We start from the raw sequence: 16,898 nt of genomic DNA, 5'->3' as shown, positions 1-16,898 counted from the left end.
GCCTACGTGCAAATTAAAATGGACAAGACAAGTCATTTCAATTCGTTGGTACTTGAGCAATATACTCCCTACGTTTCAAAATATTTGACACCGTTAACTTTTCAGTATGTGTTTGACAATTTGTCTTATTCAAAAAAATTTAAGTAATTATTTATTCTTTTTATATCATTTGATTCGTTGTTAAATATACTTTTATGTACACATATAGTTTTATATATTTCACAATTTTTTTTAATAAGACGAACAGTCTAACATGTACTAAAAAGTCAACGGTGTCAAGTATTTTAAAACGGAGGGAGTACTATATAGTTAGAGCCCTGGAGCTGAAATGTGCTAGCTCCATAATATCTATCTCGATCGATCGTCTGATCAGTTGTCGAACGGAAAAGGATCGATGGGCGTTCCTGTAGTGTCGGCAAGGTAGATGCATTATTGAATCTTAGGGCCGTTTTAAATTGAAGCTGAAATGTTTTTACCGATAGTTTCAATACTAGATAGGGTGATTTTAGTCCGAAGCCAAATCATTGGCATTGCCGATATCCAATTTGACACTTTCTAAATTCTTATCAAAATTTTACTAGCTTCTAATTATATGTTGGCCTGCTCAGATTTTTAAGGTGCTCGTAGGGGTATGGTGTGTGCGTGTGTTTACAAGGGGTGAGTGTACGTGCGTTATAAGCATTTAAGTTTGTACCGTGTTTCTAAAAAAATATATTAGCATCAAACCAAATACAACTTTACACTACTGTATCTATATTTCCTAAACAGTTCAACTGTTGTTGGTTGCTCTATTAAACCACAATAAAAATTGAAGTCCACGGTGAGTAGCTGATAGACAACGAAAAAACTCAACTAAGCAACGAATTGAAGGTTAAACTTTTATATTCGTGTTTTAACGATTTAAAAACCAATGCTTAAAAGATAAATTATAATGAGAAAAAACACAAAATCAACTGTAAAATCAAATAATAAATTTAAATTTTAGTTGTGACCGATTAGATAATAACCAGGCAATGAGAGAGAAAATATAGCCACGATGGATTTGTTTTAACAGAGAAAAAAAAAGCTTGTGTACATGTGCAATATATAGTCGAAATTGTGAATAAGTTGAGAGAAAACTAATGCGAGATGGATTGTGCGTGGATGGGGAGATTAATTGCTCGATCGGTCGCGAGCCATCTAGTAGTTAGATCGGGAGGCAAGTCGCATTGCAAGTAAGCGAAGTCTGAACTCTGAATTTAACATGGAAAATTCTTCAGACATGCTCATCAGATTTCGCGGCAAGCAAGCAAAGCTATGTAGGCTATGGCGACGAGTTGGATGGTGGTCAGATCATCACCAATTCCCATCTTCTCTGAAACTGGAGCTGGTCCACTTGCCGGGAAGCACGCACATACCCCACGTGCTGAAACTAATCGGGATATAGTGGTGGTGTTCCTCCTCTTCCAACCCTTCTTCTACTTGCCGGCGCTCCTTGTTCTGATATACTTCCTCCGTTTCATAATATAAGTCTTTCTAGTATTGCCCACATTTATAGAGATGTTAATGAATCTAGACATATATGTGTATCTATATTCATTAACATCTATATGAATATGAGCAATACTAGAAAGTCTTACATTATGAAACGGAGGGAGTAGCACCACTGCAATTCTTCTTTCCAGCGATTGGTCACTGCATCTCCGGATTTCTACTCCTAGCCGCCGGCAGGGATACCTCCGGATATGGGAAAGAAAAAGGTTGCGTCTCTCCGGATTTCTACTCCTATAGTCGCCGGCTGGGATACCTCCGGATATGGGAAAGGAAAGGTTGTGCCAGCCTAGTAAAAAAACCGGACCGGCCCAGCGGTTGAATCGTAAAACCAGAACCATGCCTCTCACCGGTTCGGTTTAGTAGAACGGACGGCTCATGCATTTGACCCGGTAAGAACCGAGTGAACCGGATGGTTTTTAGTGAAAACCGGCGAACCGGGCTAATAAGAACCGGCGGTTCATTGTAAGTTGGGCTAACGCTTGGGCTAGCCTTGTAAGGCCCATCATCCTACACCACGGCCCATTTATATTTTATGCAAAATATAAGAGAAAGCATGTGTGGGAAGTGATTTGAACCCGTGACTTGCGGATTGAGACATTGGGCCTGTTCACTTTGATGCCATTTTCAACCTTACCAAATTTTGGTAAAGTTGCAAAAAAAGTGGCTACGGGCCTGTTCACTTTGATGCCATTTTTAACCTTACCAAATTTTTGGTAAAGTTATCAAAAAAGTGGCTACATTTAGTTTGCTGCCAAATTTTGGTAACTATATAAGAAATCCTGCCAAAATTTTGGCAAGTTGTCAAAATTTTGGTAACTATGCTAAAATTTGGTAAGGTTTTTTTTTGGCATCAAAGTAAACAGGCCCTACATTTAGTTTGCTATTAAATTTTGATAACTATATAAGAAATCCTGTCAAAATTTTGACAAGTTTACCAAAATTTTGGCAACTATACCAAAATGCTAAAATTTGGTAAGGTTTTTTTTTTTTTTCATCAAAGTGAACAGACCCATTATCAAGTTTACCATATTGCTAGCAAACTCATTTTTTTTAATAGAAAATATATAGTAGCCATATACCTCCGTTCAGCATTGAACCGGCTGACTCGACGGTCCGATCGGTGAACAGTAAACCAACGAGATCACTAGGTCGATCACCGTGGTCTTCTTCGATTTCTCCGGCGAGTTCTGACTTCTATCCAGTGGCGGACCAGGTCCTGGGCCACTTAAGGCTATGGCCTGAGACCTGGGTACGAGAGCCCACATTTTCACCATTCTCTTGGACCGAATAGGTAGTGGGCTGGTCAGGGGCTGGCCCAAACCTGGGTCCGCTGGTTCGCTGGCCTCGGGAATAAGATCACTTTGACTCCCTCAACTGACCACCTAATCTAAATCGTATCCCTCAACCGCAATAACAGAAATCTCGACCCCCCAAACTTGCAAAACCGGTGCAATTTGACTCCCTCGGTGGTTTGGGGGGGTGGTTTCGCTGACGTGGCGCCTATGTGGTGATATTGACCGAGTCTACGGTCCACGTGGCGTTAACGTGGCACTTACGTGGCAGTAGAATTAAAAAATATTTGTGGGACCCATTAGTCATTAAAAAAAAAGTGGGCCCACTAACATGTGGGGCCCACATGTCAGTCCTTTCTTCTTCCTCCTCCCTCTCTCCCTTCTCTCTCAATCTCTCCCCTTCTTCCCATTTGGCCGGCGGTCGAGAGGGCAGCAAGAGCGGGGGCCGGCCCGGCTCGGCCTCGGTGGGGAGGCGGTGGCGCACCGCCGGGGTCTACCGACAATGGAAACGGCGCACGAACGAGGGGAGCGGCGGCGGCCATCGGAGCTTCTTGGGCCTCGCCTCGGAGTCCCCGTCGCATCTCGCCATTCGCAGCTACCAGCTGCTCCCTCCCTGTCCCCGCCGGCCGTGAGATCCCGCCATGGAGGTGAGCGCCGCCTCTCGTCCCCTTTTTTTCCTTTTCTTTTGTTTCTTTGTTTTGTTTGTCTCTTTCGATTTGATGGTTCTCGGCGGAGGAGGTGGCGTTGTAGTGTTTGCCACCCCTGGCCTTCTCCAGCCCCGTCACCCCGACCTTCTCCAACGGCCTCCACATGACCCCCCGCGCCAGTCGCTTCGTCACCGACGACGACCTCACGAGCCGTCGGAGACCACGCCGGTAACCGCGAGGATGAGGATGACGAGCGGCAGCGCGGGCCGCCACCGCCGTTCCACTCGTCCTCCCATTGCCGCGAGTCGCCGCTGCCGTTCCCCTCGTCCTCCCACTGCCGCCAGTCGCCGCCGTCGTTCCCCTCGTCCTCCCACTATCGCGAGCCGTCGCGGCGGAGCCACCGCCGCCCTAGCCGCCGACCGCCGCCCCTGGTCCGGTTCTGATGTGCCCCGATGCCGCCAGCCGCCCTCCTGCCCGTCGGCCGAATGGGAAGAAGGGGATAGAAAGAGAGAGAAGGAAGAGAGGGAGGAGGAAGAAGAAAGGGCTGACATGTGGGCCCCACATGTCAGTGGGCCCACAGTTTTTTTGTGTGAATGACTAATGGGTCCCACGTATATTTTTTAATTCTACTGCCACGTAAGTGCCACGTCAACGCCACGTGGACCGAAGACTAGGTCAATATCTACATGTAGGCGCCACATGGTGCCATGTCAGCGAAACCGCCCCCAAAACCGCCGAGGGAGTCAAATTGCACCGGTTTCGCAAGTTCGGGGGGTCGAGATTTCTGGTATTACGGTTGAGGGATACGATTTAGATTCGGTGGTCAGTTGAGGGAGTCAAAGTGATCTTATTCCCTGGCCTCGTCGATGTGTGTTGGAGTCCAGCTTGATTAGCGAAATGGGCTGTGATCCCGCTGGACTGCACATATGGGCCATGTGTCTCAAGCATGGCAATTTGGGCCCACAATTGGGTCTAGATGATTAATGGGCCGGTCTAAATTTCATGAATGGAAGTCACATTTGAGCCCAACACGTTTCTCATGGTCCAAATGGCCCTAGGCTTGCACTCTAGATGACAGCAATTATATTTGGGCCCATCGAATCTTCCTGTGGATGGGCCCAAATATAATTGCTGCCATCTAGAGTTACTGTGATAATAATTCAAGAATTAACATTGTGCCATTGAAATCACTAGTATGTTTAACATGAAGGAGTAGCATAATTTTGTGCTTCTTTTCTTTTCATTTCATGTTTCCTTTTTGCTAGAAGCAAATTGACATCCATTAAAAACAGAGGATCTGGACTAGCAATGACAGTAGGGCTTGCTCATCACAGTTAAAACTGGAAATGGAACATAATTGAAGTGGCCAGTGCCATATATCGATCTTTCTGTAATCCCTCCTTATTACATGAAAATGGAGAAAGTTTTGGATGGATGAATACAAATCCAATCCAAACCATACCAAAAAAAAAAACAACAACTAATTAACTTTCTTTCTTTTTGACACCAATAGACAGAGAATGCAACAACACAAAAGCTACTATACACCATGAATTCTCGCTGTACTGGTGTTCTCACATACACATGCGCGTAGAATTCAACACAAAATTAAACCAATTCAACACGAGATCGACGAGCACCAACAAATCAAAAAAAAGAACAAGATACACAAAATTAAACGACGATGATGAACCAACCATGCGAATAATGAAACAAAGAATTATTGAAAATGAGGATGCAGATGAGAGCTCAAGATGGAAGGCTTGATGTTGGGATGATGAGGATGAAGAATCAGTAGTGGTGGGTGTTGACGCGGCGGCAATGGCGGCGGATCTCGCCCTTGGCCTTGGGCGGCAATGGCAGCTTGCTGAGCTTGACGAGCGCGTCGGAGAAATCCTCGTCCCAGAGCGTGCCATTGTCGGCGTACTCGTGGACATGGCCGCGCGCCTTCTTCTCCGTGAGCAGCTGCCAATCGGAGTTGAAGGTGACGATCCTCGCGAGGTTGTTGTGGTAGTAGCTGTTGTCCAAGAACTCGAACTTCCTCAGCTTCGGGAGGAAGGACGGGATGGTGGCGGCGACGGCGGCGGGGTCCTCGTCGCGGACGTTGTTGGGCACGATCGGGTCCTCGCCGGCGGCGCACTTGCCGGCGAGGAGGCTGCGGTATCCCGGGAGGATCTGCTCGGGTGGCGCGGTGAGGCGGGCGCGGAGGGAGGAGCAGTGGCCGACGCCGACGGCGTGGGCGCCGGAGAGGATGACGAGCTCCTCGATGGTGAAGTTCTTGCGGCGGAAGTTGCGGATGAGCTCGGAGATGGTGAAGGTGGAGTCCGGGAGGTCGCGCTGGGCGTCGGCGGCGCGGGAGACGCGGCCGTCGAGGCGGCCGGCGAGGACGTCGAAGTGGACGTGGCCGTTGCTGAGGAGGATGGAGGCGTCGCGGGCGGCGTAGATGACGATGTCGGCGCAGGAGACCACGCCCGGGCACCGCTCCTCCACCGCCGCCTTGATCTCGTCGATGAGCTCGAACGCGGCGAGGCCGATGTTGATCGGCGCCGTCTTCTCCGTGTGCGGGTTCTCCGCCGTCGGGTCCAGCAGCACCGACGCGTCGCACCCCTGCACCACCCATTCCAATTCAAATCGATCATTAACATTCGCGCGTTTTTTTAAAAAAAAAATTACTATAATCAGCAACCAATTGAGAATTCAAATTTGTCGTGCATTTTTTACATTGTAATTAATCAATGGCGCCAAACAATTCAAATACAAAAAGTTTTCATAAACTTGACCAAACTTAAAATTGTTTGCGTGGTAAAAAAAGGTCAAATCGTTATACTAAAATTTGTTCGAATTTTGAATTTTTTTAGGCAGAAATATTTCAGAATTTCTGCATTGTACAAGTAGAACCATAGTAGGATAAGCAGGAATGATCCATAAATTTGACTGGTAACAATTAGATGTTTTGGGATTAGTGAATATCGGGGTAAGATTTAAATGTATGTCATAATTATGTTAGCTAACGGTAATTATCACATGATTAGACAATACAATTGATAAAAAATTAAGCACGCGCAATGTAGTCAACTAATAATGCCTTAAACACTCTGCATATGTTGAAGTTCTCTATATACCCCAATTTAGGTAGTTAGTCAATTAACAATCTTCCACACCATATTATAAGACGTTTTTTTTGACCTATGTCAAACTATATCAAGTTTGACCAAGCTTGTTAAAAACTTAGCAACATATAAAACACCGAATTAGTTTTATTAAATCCATAATTAAAAATATCATTATATTAAATTTGTTTTGTATTAAAATGCTACTTATTCTATAGTTGTTTCATCCTTCTTTATTCTCTCAACCAATGAGCCTAACACTACTAGGCCGAATCATACCGTCCTTTGGACCAAACATCTCCACGGAATCGTTCAATTAATTCCACACATCATCGATCTCATACCTCCTACTCTTGTTCCACCGTCCAAAACACTAGTAGTTAATACTAATACTGTTAACTATATGTGTGCTTGGCAAGTCATCCTATCTGTACTTAAGCACAGTTAGGATCTGTTTGATAGAGCTCCAACTCTTAAATTTAGTTTTAAGAGTTGGATTTGGAGTGGAGTTGTGGAACAGTCTAAATCTAGCTCCACCTCTCTAATTTATTTTGTGAGAATGCTTCAACCAGATCTACTCTTATTTTAGATGGAGCTGAAACTGTTTCGTTGAGCTCCAACTTTTAAAAGATGGAGCTGAAGCTATGGCAAATAAACCTTTAATTATATTAGAGCCCCTTGAGAAAAATGTGTGATAGATCGATCGATTGATCATCGTCAGCTGAGTTGTTGGAAAACGATATGCACATATAATTGCATATGTAGTGTCGGTGAGAGGGCAAATGCATTATTGGTTCTTAATTACTTGAACAGTTCTATTGCTGCTGATGCTTAAACCACACAACGAAAAGTCCATGCATGCTGCAACTTGTATATATGTACATCATCTTCTTTTATTATTTTCTTAAAAAGAGGAGAACAAAAAGAAAGACTACCGATGCTACCGACCATTTCGTCTATAATGTGCTCATTCAATTCCGTAGCCACTAATGACCTATGTTGTATTCTTGCATGTCTAAATAAAATAGTTTCACTCTATATTTTTAGTCTAATAACATGAACACAAATTGGCTCGCACAAACCAATCAAAATATGTAATTTAATCAGAACAAATGCAACTCCAAGAACTTTTAGAGCCAAGTAAGCTAGGATGCTTGCTTGGATGAGAGTGCTGAAACTCTGTCAGAACATGCACTAATTACTTGTTAATCAAAAGGGTAAGTAAAAAAAAGTTCAATTAATTACTTTTACTCTCTTTTCTATTCATGACTGAGGAGCTAGTGGTACCAATTATTGGTCATGACTCTGGAGAGATATAGGTATGCTTTCTCTTTCTCAACACAGTGTCCCCTTTTCTCTCCCATATGTGTCCTTTTCCTCTCTCTCTCTCTCTCTCTCTCTCTCTCTCCTAGACAATCAGCACAAGAAAACAATTTGCCCCATAGGAAGCAAAGAAGCTCTGGCCCCAAGCACAATCCAAACATAATCATATCCCACTAATTGAGCTTACCTAGAAATCGAACACCAATAAAATCATGTTTAACTACTACTACTACTAATATGATATACATGAGAGTCTAATTAATTAATTATTTGTGTGTATGCAAAACGTACTGATGATGCATGAACCAATTGAATAGGTAGTTACATGTTGCTTGCCAATCACAGCAACATCAGCAGCAGCTGCATCTGGCTGGCACCCATGCAGAGAAAAGAAAGGAGAGGGAATAAACTGACGACAAGGGCATAGTGTTTCTGGGACCCTAGAGCTAATTAAGCTAAGCTAATGCAGCTTAATTATGTGTTTAGCTAAGCAGCCAGAAGGGAAAAAAAAAGGTGTAGCATGCATTGACAGTCCAAATGATGGACACAAGGAAAGTATCACATTCGATTCCAGCATGCATGTTGCAGATGCTGAATTGCTGGCTACCAATCTCTCTCTCTCTCTCTATCTATCTATCTTTCTCTCTCTAATCTACCTTTAGTTTCTCTCTCTTGCCATGTTGGATTAGTAGTGAACTAGTAGAAGTCAAGTAGCTCACGAAACTAGCTTAGCTTAGCTTAGCTAGGTCTCCATTGAACTTTTCTTTTCTTTTGTGCATGGAAAGAAAGGAAGAGAAAGAAGAAGAAACTGTCTCTGGATGGAGTGATGACAGTGTGTCAAATGCAGTGGCGTGTGGCTGCTAACTTGCTGATAACTATCTGTGTTGATCTTGACAACAACCAACCAAGTGGGGTTCAGAGACTTAACTAAGAAGCTGTGTTATGTATATTAGCTTAAGATTTGATCATTTCTCATACACGCTTATGCGGCGACGACGACGTTGGTGTAAGATAAGATGCTGATTGAGTAGTTGCTTAGTTAGTTTGTGTAAATGTTGCTGTTATTTCCATCAAGAGTAAAGTTGTTTTCCTTATTAATTAATCAACTAACCTAGCTAGAATGTGATAAGTTTCCTCGATGGATCGATCACCTGATGAGTGATTCTGAAGAATGAAACCAACTGTAACACAACTAAACTCTGCAAAGCCAAGTTGTACTATGTACACACACAACTAACTAACAGTTAAGCTAGCTAGTAAACCTTAGCTAGTACGTACTGCAAATGTAGATTGATATATATGGATGGATCAATCATGAGCCGCTACAATAATTGATATGCAAGAAAGTTAATTATCTGATTGAGATAATTACCCTGACGAAGCAGTCGTGGAAGATGAGGCGGACGAGGGCGGCGCCTTCCTTGCGATTCGCCTTGAGCGCCTTGGCGACATGGTACCTCACCACGTTCTCCACTCCGGGACAACTCTTCTTGTAGTAATCCACGCTCAGCTCCGCCTCCACCGACATCGCCGCCGCCGCCACCACCACCATCACCACCACCGCCGCCGCCAACCTCATCGTCATCCTCCTCCTCTCCGGCAACTTAATTTCTCGCTATCGATGGGTACGTCGCCTTTTCTCGCTCTCCGGCCACGCGCCGCCTCGTGTGTAGCGGTGGTTGGTTGGCGAGGCAGTGTGGAGGGAAGCAGAGAGGGGGGTGGAGAGGAGAAGAAGGGGTGGCAGGTGGTATATATATCGTTGCACGATCGATGGGAAATTGCGTTTTAACGGTCAGCTTTGCTAAGTGATGATGTGAGCGGGGTCATCATGTGTGACAGTGAAGTGCCACCGCGCAAAAACGCTTGTAATTTAACTTTAATTCGCAGATCAGTTTAGTTTACAGAGTTTTCAGAGAGAAAGGGAGAGAGTGATGGGCTCTGATGCTTCAGTAAGACAGTAATCACTGTACTGCTTCTTCTTCTTCTTCTAGTAGGAGTATATCTTAAGAATTAAGAAGAATGAGGAGATTAGAAGAAAAAGGAGAGAAATAAAAGTAACTAAAAGGGTTCGATTTATGCTTGTTACTATCGCGCCACCTAACTGCAGTTGGGGCGTTGACGGATCGATCCGTGCGTGCCATACTGCCATGGCGTGTCACTGATCTCTGATGTAATTCATGATCGATATCAAATATGGAGGTAGTACGTACGTCTTGCCGCTTCGAGAAATGCGCGCAGCCCACGCCACAGTCGCCGGCCGGAACCCCTTGCCGTCGTTACGCCGGCGTGTCGAGGGGGCCAGCATATGTCGAGATTACGAAGTTACACACAACGCAATCGCCCAGACCGACTTATGTTAGGAGAAGGGAGAAAAAGCAAAAGAAACTTAGAGAAACTACGGCGGCTAAAAACAGACTCCAAGCGGCGGAAGGCACCGAGCCATGCTACACTCCCAACAAATCCCCAGAAACAGCGACGCCAGCTAAATGCCACATATGGCTCTATGAATGGATGGACTCCAGAACCACTGAGACTAAAGAGAGAGTGGATCAAGGAAGCACCCGTGTCAAATATATTGACGTGCAATCCTTTTGCGCATTCGTGAAAAAAATATTATGAAGTTATCAAGGAAGCACCCGTGTTAAATTTATAATTTAAATCCAAGTAGATTGATTCCACCACAAGGAATCTAACCAGTTGAGATACGCTCACTTCATTAAAAAAAAACTGTACAATTTACAAGACAAGTGTAAATATTAAGAACAAAGGGAGTATGATTTATTTATGTACAACAATAATTATCGAATTACTTGTATACATGTGCGCCGACTGGTTTCGATATAATCCTACCATCTCCAACATAAATATTTAATGTTTATGATAATGTTTGGTCAAGCTTTTAATATTTTGATCATTAAAAATTTTATGTTGGAATAAGTTTGTAAAACACATTAAGTTTATGATATCTTGCTTCCTAATTAAGTCAAATATAGACATATAATTACTTTTGTATTTTTTTAATAAACTAATCAATTTGAGAAATCGTCGATGGTTTGAGTTTTAAAAATCAAATATTGTACTAAACATCAAATATTTTTATGAGTATGAAACATGTTATGTTCATACAAAAGTACAAGTGAATTTACCAATCGTCGCCACTCATGAATAGCTTGATATTTGCTCATTAGCCTCTCCTTCTCCTTGAACTCCGGTCGGTTGTTGGCGAGGCGCTGTCGGTGGCACAAGAAAACCGTGCACACATCACGCATTGATCGATACATCTATCGGCATTTCTAACTGGAGCTAGCATAAGGTTAAATTTCGATCCAACCTCAATTACGAATTCAGATGGATGGATGGATGCAATCGTGTTGAGCATATTTCGAATCATATCCTGGTGGTTGCAGAGTTCCATTCCATCCCATCGTTTTTCCTTTTTGTTGAGATCATTAAACAACTTAATTTCTCGTTTCTTTGACACGCACACATAGATTAATGCTCTATGTATATGTACGAACAGTAGTGACTCCATGATCCGTCCATGCCAACGTCCCTCCCTGCTGGCCCTTTGCCTTCTCAATTTTTAGTCGCTTTCGTGCAACCTCCTTGTACTGCCATACTACATATGCATTCTCTTTGTCTCGGTCGTCTCTCTGATTAACTAGACGACACCTCGCACGTTACACGGGAAATTATATGAAACAAATATCAATTTTAACTAAATACCTATAATATGTATGATATATAAAAGTGATATTTTTTTTTAGGAAGGGGCAGGTGCTCTGCCAATTTCATTATAGAAGGAGAGAAAAAGCGAAGGTTCACCGACAAATGGTGTCACATAGTAGGAACATGAGGGGGTACAAGAATTTTGAAAAAAATACAAAGCAACTTTCTACTGGTCTATTGGTTTAGCTTCTGGCTTCTCGATGTGTGGCCTCACGTACGCATAGGCTTCTTTACAAGAGTAAATGATGTTAGTGGGTTGTAACTATATAATACAGGATTTTCAAAAGTATTCCGTGTTTATGTATACTCCCTCCTTCATGTTACGAATAAGTTATGTATTTTGTAAAATGCACAATTAATGTGTCTGTAAATTCTTATCATCAATATCTTTGCAATACTTCGATTCAATTTTGAAAACGGTATGGCTAGATCTGTTTTGGGGTACATTTTAAAATATATTTTGCATTTTGTACTAGCAATTAAAAATAAACTAGTGCATAGGTGATCATTCATATCACTGTAGTACAAACTAAACGCCACTATTTATAACTGAATTTAGTAGTACCATATACACACTCTTCCAATCAATCTACTCCTACCCATCCATTTTTTCTTGTCTGTATACATATCCTGTCATGCATGGCAGATTGATTGCACAGAAAGTAAGCAACAGCAGCTGAATTAAGGCCATCCAGAATGATGAACAGTATTATACAATGTGGTAATTAGCCTTTATTTGGAGGCCAGTACACAAACACAATAATATTCAGGCTCATCAATGACCAGCAAGTGTCTGCAAATGGTTAGGCACATTACATTTGGCCGTGTCTTCTTGCTGTATGCATAAACTAGTTTAGATCTACTAATATATACTGTTCATGATGCCATGCACTTGCAGGTAGTAGCTGCAGGTGACATGTCAATCTCATACAAGTAGGAATATATAGCATCATGGAAATATTAAAAACTTAACGATTTCTCTCAAGTCAATATTATAAATATAGATGGAACTGATCTGTCATCTCTCTTCCTCCTCCATCTTTAATCAATTTCTCCCGTTTTCTTAGACCGACCTTTTGATTAATCTTTTCTTGAGTTCTGCAATGCCGATGCAGACACGCAACTTGTTTAATTCGTGCCTGAATTGAAGCCTAGTGGCTAGCAGGCAGCTGCAAGCAAGCTTCCAATTCAGCACAAGTCTTCAATTCAGAACAAGTCTTCAGAACTTAACAACCATCCTTGGCAAGCTAGCAAGCTAGTAGATGCATATAACCTTAATTGGCCATGAAAAAAGTCTAATCAAAGGTGGTCCATGAATAATAATTCCAAAGTTTATCAAGCACGCAGGCTGCTCTCCATGCTAGCTCGGATTATTCCAACTTTGCCTTGATATTGAATAGACTGTGCACTTGCTTTTGCTTTCTTTGCAATTTGCCATACTGCTAGCTCCAGCTATATTTGCTCATTTTTAATTGAAGCCTTTGATACATGCTGGAGTATTAATGAATTAAACTAGCTAGCATTGGGGGGCTACAACTTAGTTAATTAGTAGTTACATGTGATCCCTACTTTATATGTAGATACTTAGATGATCAGTGTTAGATACTAATATTACTCATGCTGTGTACTTGAGTACCACTTTGTTTGATTAGTGTTGGAGTACAGACAGAATATTCATCATGGAAAGTAGGTAGGAGGAGTACATGGGAGAAAATAAATTCAAGGGTTGTCAGGCCCAACAGAGATTGCATATTTAGTAGAGGACTTAATTAGTTTTTTTTAAGTAAGAGCACTTAACTATAGATAATTTGACCATGCCAAAAAAGCTTGCACTAATAATTAATGTACTTCCCTAAAAAAGTTTGCCCCAGTAATATTAGTAGTAGTATTAGTATTTGATAGAGATGCTCCAACTATGTAGCAGATCAAAATAGCAGTTTTAATTTATAGATCATGTGCATCAATTCATATAGCCATCATTCTTTATGGGTATTATACTCCAACTTGTAAGTGTGATACTTACCTTAATCTGCAGTAATGATGGTGCCGTGTGTATATACACATCTCCTCCTATATTAGTCAAAGATTTGTGTCTATGCAATGTATTTGTACATCTCTGGAATGGTTGGGGCAGGATCATCTTGACACTGATCAATGTCCCCTTGTTCGTTTGTTTATTTGGATGCAATGTTTCTTTCTTTCCAACTCTTTTGTGCGTGTTTGGACATGATTTAGTAAAAGCTGATGATGCAATATGGACCATTCAAATCAATCAAGGAATTTGGATTATGAGAGAGATGATCATAGAAGCCGGGGTTGGTCCATTCCTCTAGCTTTCGCCATTTTTCCTTTTCGTAAGCTAGAACATCACTGTTAGGACCATCTTGGGTTACTATGATAATGTAAGAGCAAATAGTAGCTACCAGACTAAGATCCAATTTTTCAATTAATTATTAATTAATTAACCAAAATATTAATGGGGATAGACCTAGTGTAATGACAAAATTAATTGTACTGGTGAATGAGGAGATGACAAGCTATATAGGTAGATAGAGAGGTTGTTGACAGCAGTAGGAAGTACTGAAGTGGCAGCTTGTTAGAAAGAAACCGATGATTTAATTTTGTAATTAGGGCTTCGGCCGACACACGGCGCTCAGGTAATTGGATGAATTAATTAGTTTTAATTTATACCCATCCATCTATATAAGTTTGTATTCTGTTTCGACCCGTGTATATGTGCTGGTTTCGATTTAGGCACATTAATTAAACTCAAGTGCTCGTTTGGTGACCTTATATATGAAAAGACTATACAGGTTTACACCAGCTTATTTCAGCCATTGCACATTTCAGATTAACCCTTTTATATAAAACAAGAAATAACTTGTAATTAAGGTCAGTGATTACAATTTCGGTTCGAAATCTCGGTTATCTCAGCCAAATTTTTTGGTTTTTCTCAAAAAAAATTTACAAATTTGATCAAAATATAGTCAAATTATCAATTAAATTATGTTAAAATTTTTAAAAAAATTCGGTCCAATAAGTGCCGAAAATACACCCTCCAGGTTGATAATACTTATCATTTTGAACAAGAGCACAGTCTCCAAAAATTAACCATTATTTTTCATTATAATATGTATAAAAGTGTTAACAAATATATGATTTTATTAAAGTACTTTTTAGAGAAAATTCCCTACATACCCCTGAAAAGTTTCGCGATCTCTTCTATACCCCTGAGTTTTGCCTCATCCCCTACATGCCCTTGAGTTTTCATTTTGATCTCCTCTATCCCTATTCCGTTAGTTGACCGTGAGTTGACTGTTAAATTTTTCTAAAATGACCATATCGCCCATTTCCCATTCTTACAGTACATGTTATATACTCTACTTCATAATTCACAATGTGAAAAATTGTAACTCATGATAAAATCAAATAGGACATAATTATTTATTGAAAAGAAAATTTAAACTATTGAACAAATTTATTTTTTTTGACAAAATCCATATAAGAGCTTTAGCTAGAAATTGTGAACCAAAATTATTTATTTGTTGGGTTCAAATTTTGATGAAAACAATGTACGGATATCATAAAAGTTAATTTAAAATTTATTTTTTTTTAAAAAATGTTGTCAAATAATTATATTCCCTTTGTTTATTTACAAACAGATCTTTTTTCATATAATAATTGTGTTTTTGTCATTAAACTAGCACATAAGTATAAGAGAGGGGTAATATAGTCAATTTTAATAACATTTAACGGTCAACTCACGGTCAACTAACGGAATTAATGGGCATAGAGGAGATCAAAATAAAAACTCAGAGGTATATAAGGGATGAGGCAAAATTTAGGAGTACATAAGGGAGTGGATGAATTCTCAAGGATATACAGGGGGTTTTCTCTACTTTTTAAGACTAATCTATACATATAGTCACCATTAGTCACTATATGTGAAAGATAAATATTTTAAAAATGATTCATAATCAAAGATTATAAAGTTTGACCTCACCCTTATTTAAAACGATAAGTATTATTAGCCCGGAGAAAGTACTGAAATTTCGGCCAAAATCGAAATTGAAAACCCTGAATCAGATATTATGTGTAGTGAGCCCACTCCTACAGAAGAGCAGAGAGCTAGGTTTTGTGGATTTGGAGGCTAATTGTCTTACACGTATGCTAGCTTAATTAACTGGTGATATGAAATGTATTGTCGGTCACAGTGTTGATACCTAGTTTTGGTGGTGATTAAATGATGAACATGTGTACCTGAGATGAGCTTAACTGTTTTTGGGTAAGTACAAATAGAGACAAAATGTGCGTGAGACACGCGTGTCATATATATCTACAATGTAACAAGGTGAGGTGTTGCTGGCTAGTGTGGTAGCAGCATGTGGTTGTACATCTCCATTTCTTGATTGGCCTGGCCCACCCACCATTGGTTGCTCTCATCGGCAAAACACTATTTTGCACTTTCCTGTGATAAGAGGGGATCCATCAGTTGGTTAGATCAGCATATGCGAAATGCTCTCGACTTCCAAATATAGGGAGGGTTCAGCAAGCCGGCTGCAACGGCTAAGGCTACGGCTGCACACGGTGAGTGTGACACTGTTCATACCGGTTACGGTGCAACCATGAAAGTAGCAGCCAAATAGACCATAATGTAATGACTTCTAAATGTATCAACATTTAACACTCTGAGTGTATAACTGTAATGACTTTTAAACATTACATTTGATCATCTGTCTTATAAAAAAACTATATAAATATATTATTTATTTTGTTATGAGATTTATCGTTAAATGGACTTTATTTCTTTTTTTTTGCATATTTTAATATTTTAAATAAGACATATTATCAAATATTATGTTTAAAAGCCAACTATTACAGATTCAAAAAGAAAATGATATATTAAAGTACAAGTGAATTATCCCTCTCCATTCATTAACAGATGCAATCTGATATGATATTAACGTCGTATCAGGTTGCACGGAATATAGTCATATTTTCTTTTTCTGAATACTGACACATCAGTGGAACCAGCCATCATAATACCATTGAATCTAATTTAACCCGATTTTATGTATCCGGTATCGCGTTTAGGGATACGATTTAAACTCGACGGAAATACAACGAATGTAAAGTGGACTTATCCTGCCCGAATTTACAAGGCCCAAGCCCAAAAGGCCCATCCAACTCACATCGGGCTACGTGGGCCGCCCGGCCCACACACAACCCAGAAAACCGCCTTACTACCGACAATGTTAGCTCCC

At 40.9% G+C, this 16,898-nt stretch overlaps 1 protein-coding gene across 1 annotated transcript; it reads right to left on the bottom strand.

Annotated features, from left to right (window-relative positions):
* Window positions 1-4,819: 4,819 nt before the first annotated feature.
* Window positions 4,820-9,625, bottom strand: LOC4337725 (peroxidase 2). Its single transcript, XM_015784808.2, has 2 exons — window positions 9,278-9,625; window positions 4,820-6,079 (listed from the first exon to the last, which is right to left on the bottom strand). Exons 1-2 carry the CDS (start codon window positions 9,488-9,490, stop codon window positions 5,264-5,266), a joined length of 1,029 nt encoding a protein of 342 aa, XP_015640294.1. The 5' UTR covers window positions 9,491-9,625; the 3' UTR covers window positions 4,820-5,263.
* Window positions 9,626-16,898: the final 7,273 nt, after the last annotated feature.

The sequence above is a fragment of the Oryza sativa genome, chromosome 5 (assembly GCF_034140825.1).
Source record: "Oryza sativa Japonica Group chromosome 5, ASM3414082v1".
Lineage (NCBI taxonomy): Eukaryota > Viridiplantae > Streptophyta > Magnoliopsida > Poales > Poaceae > Oryza > Oryza sativa.
Note: the sequence above shows the minus strand (reverse complement) of the source record. Positions and strands in the feature narration are given on the sequence as shown.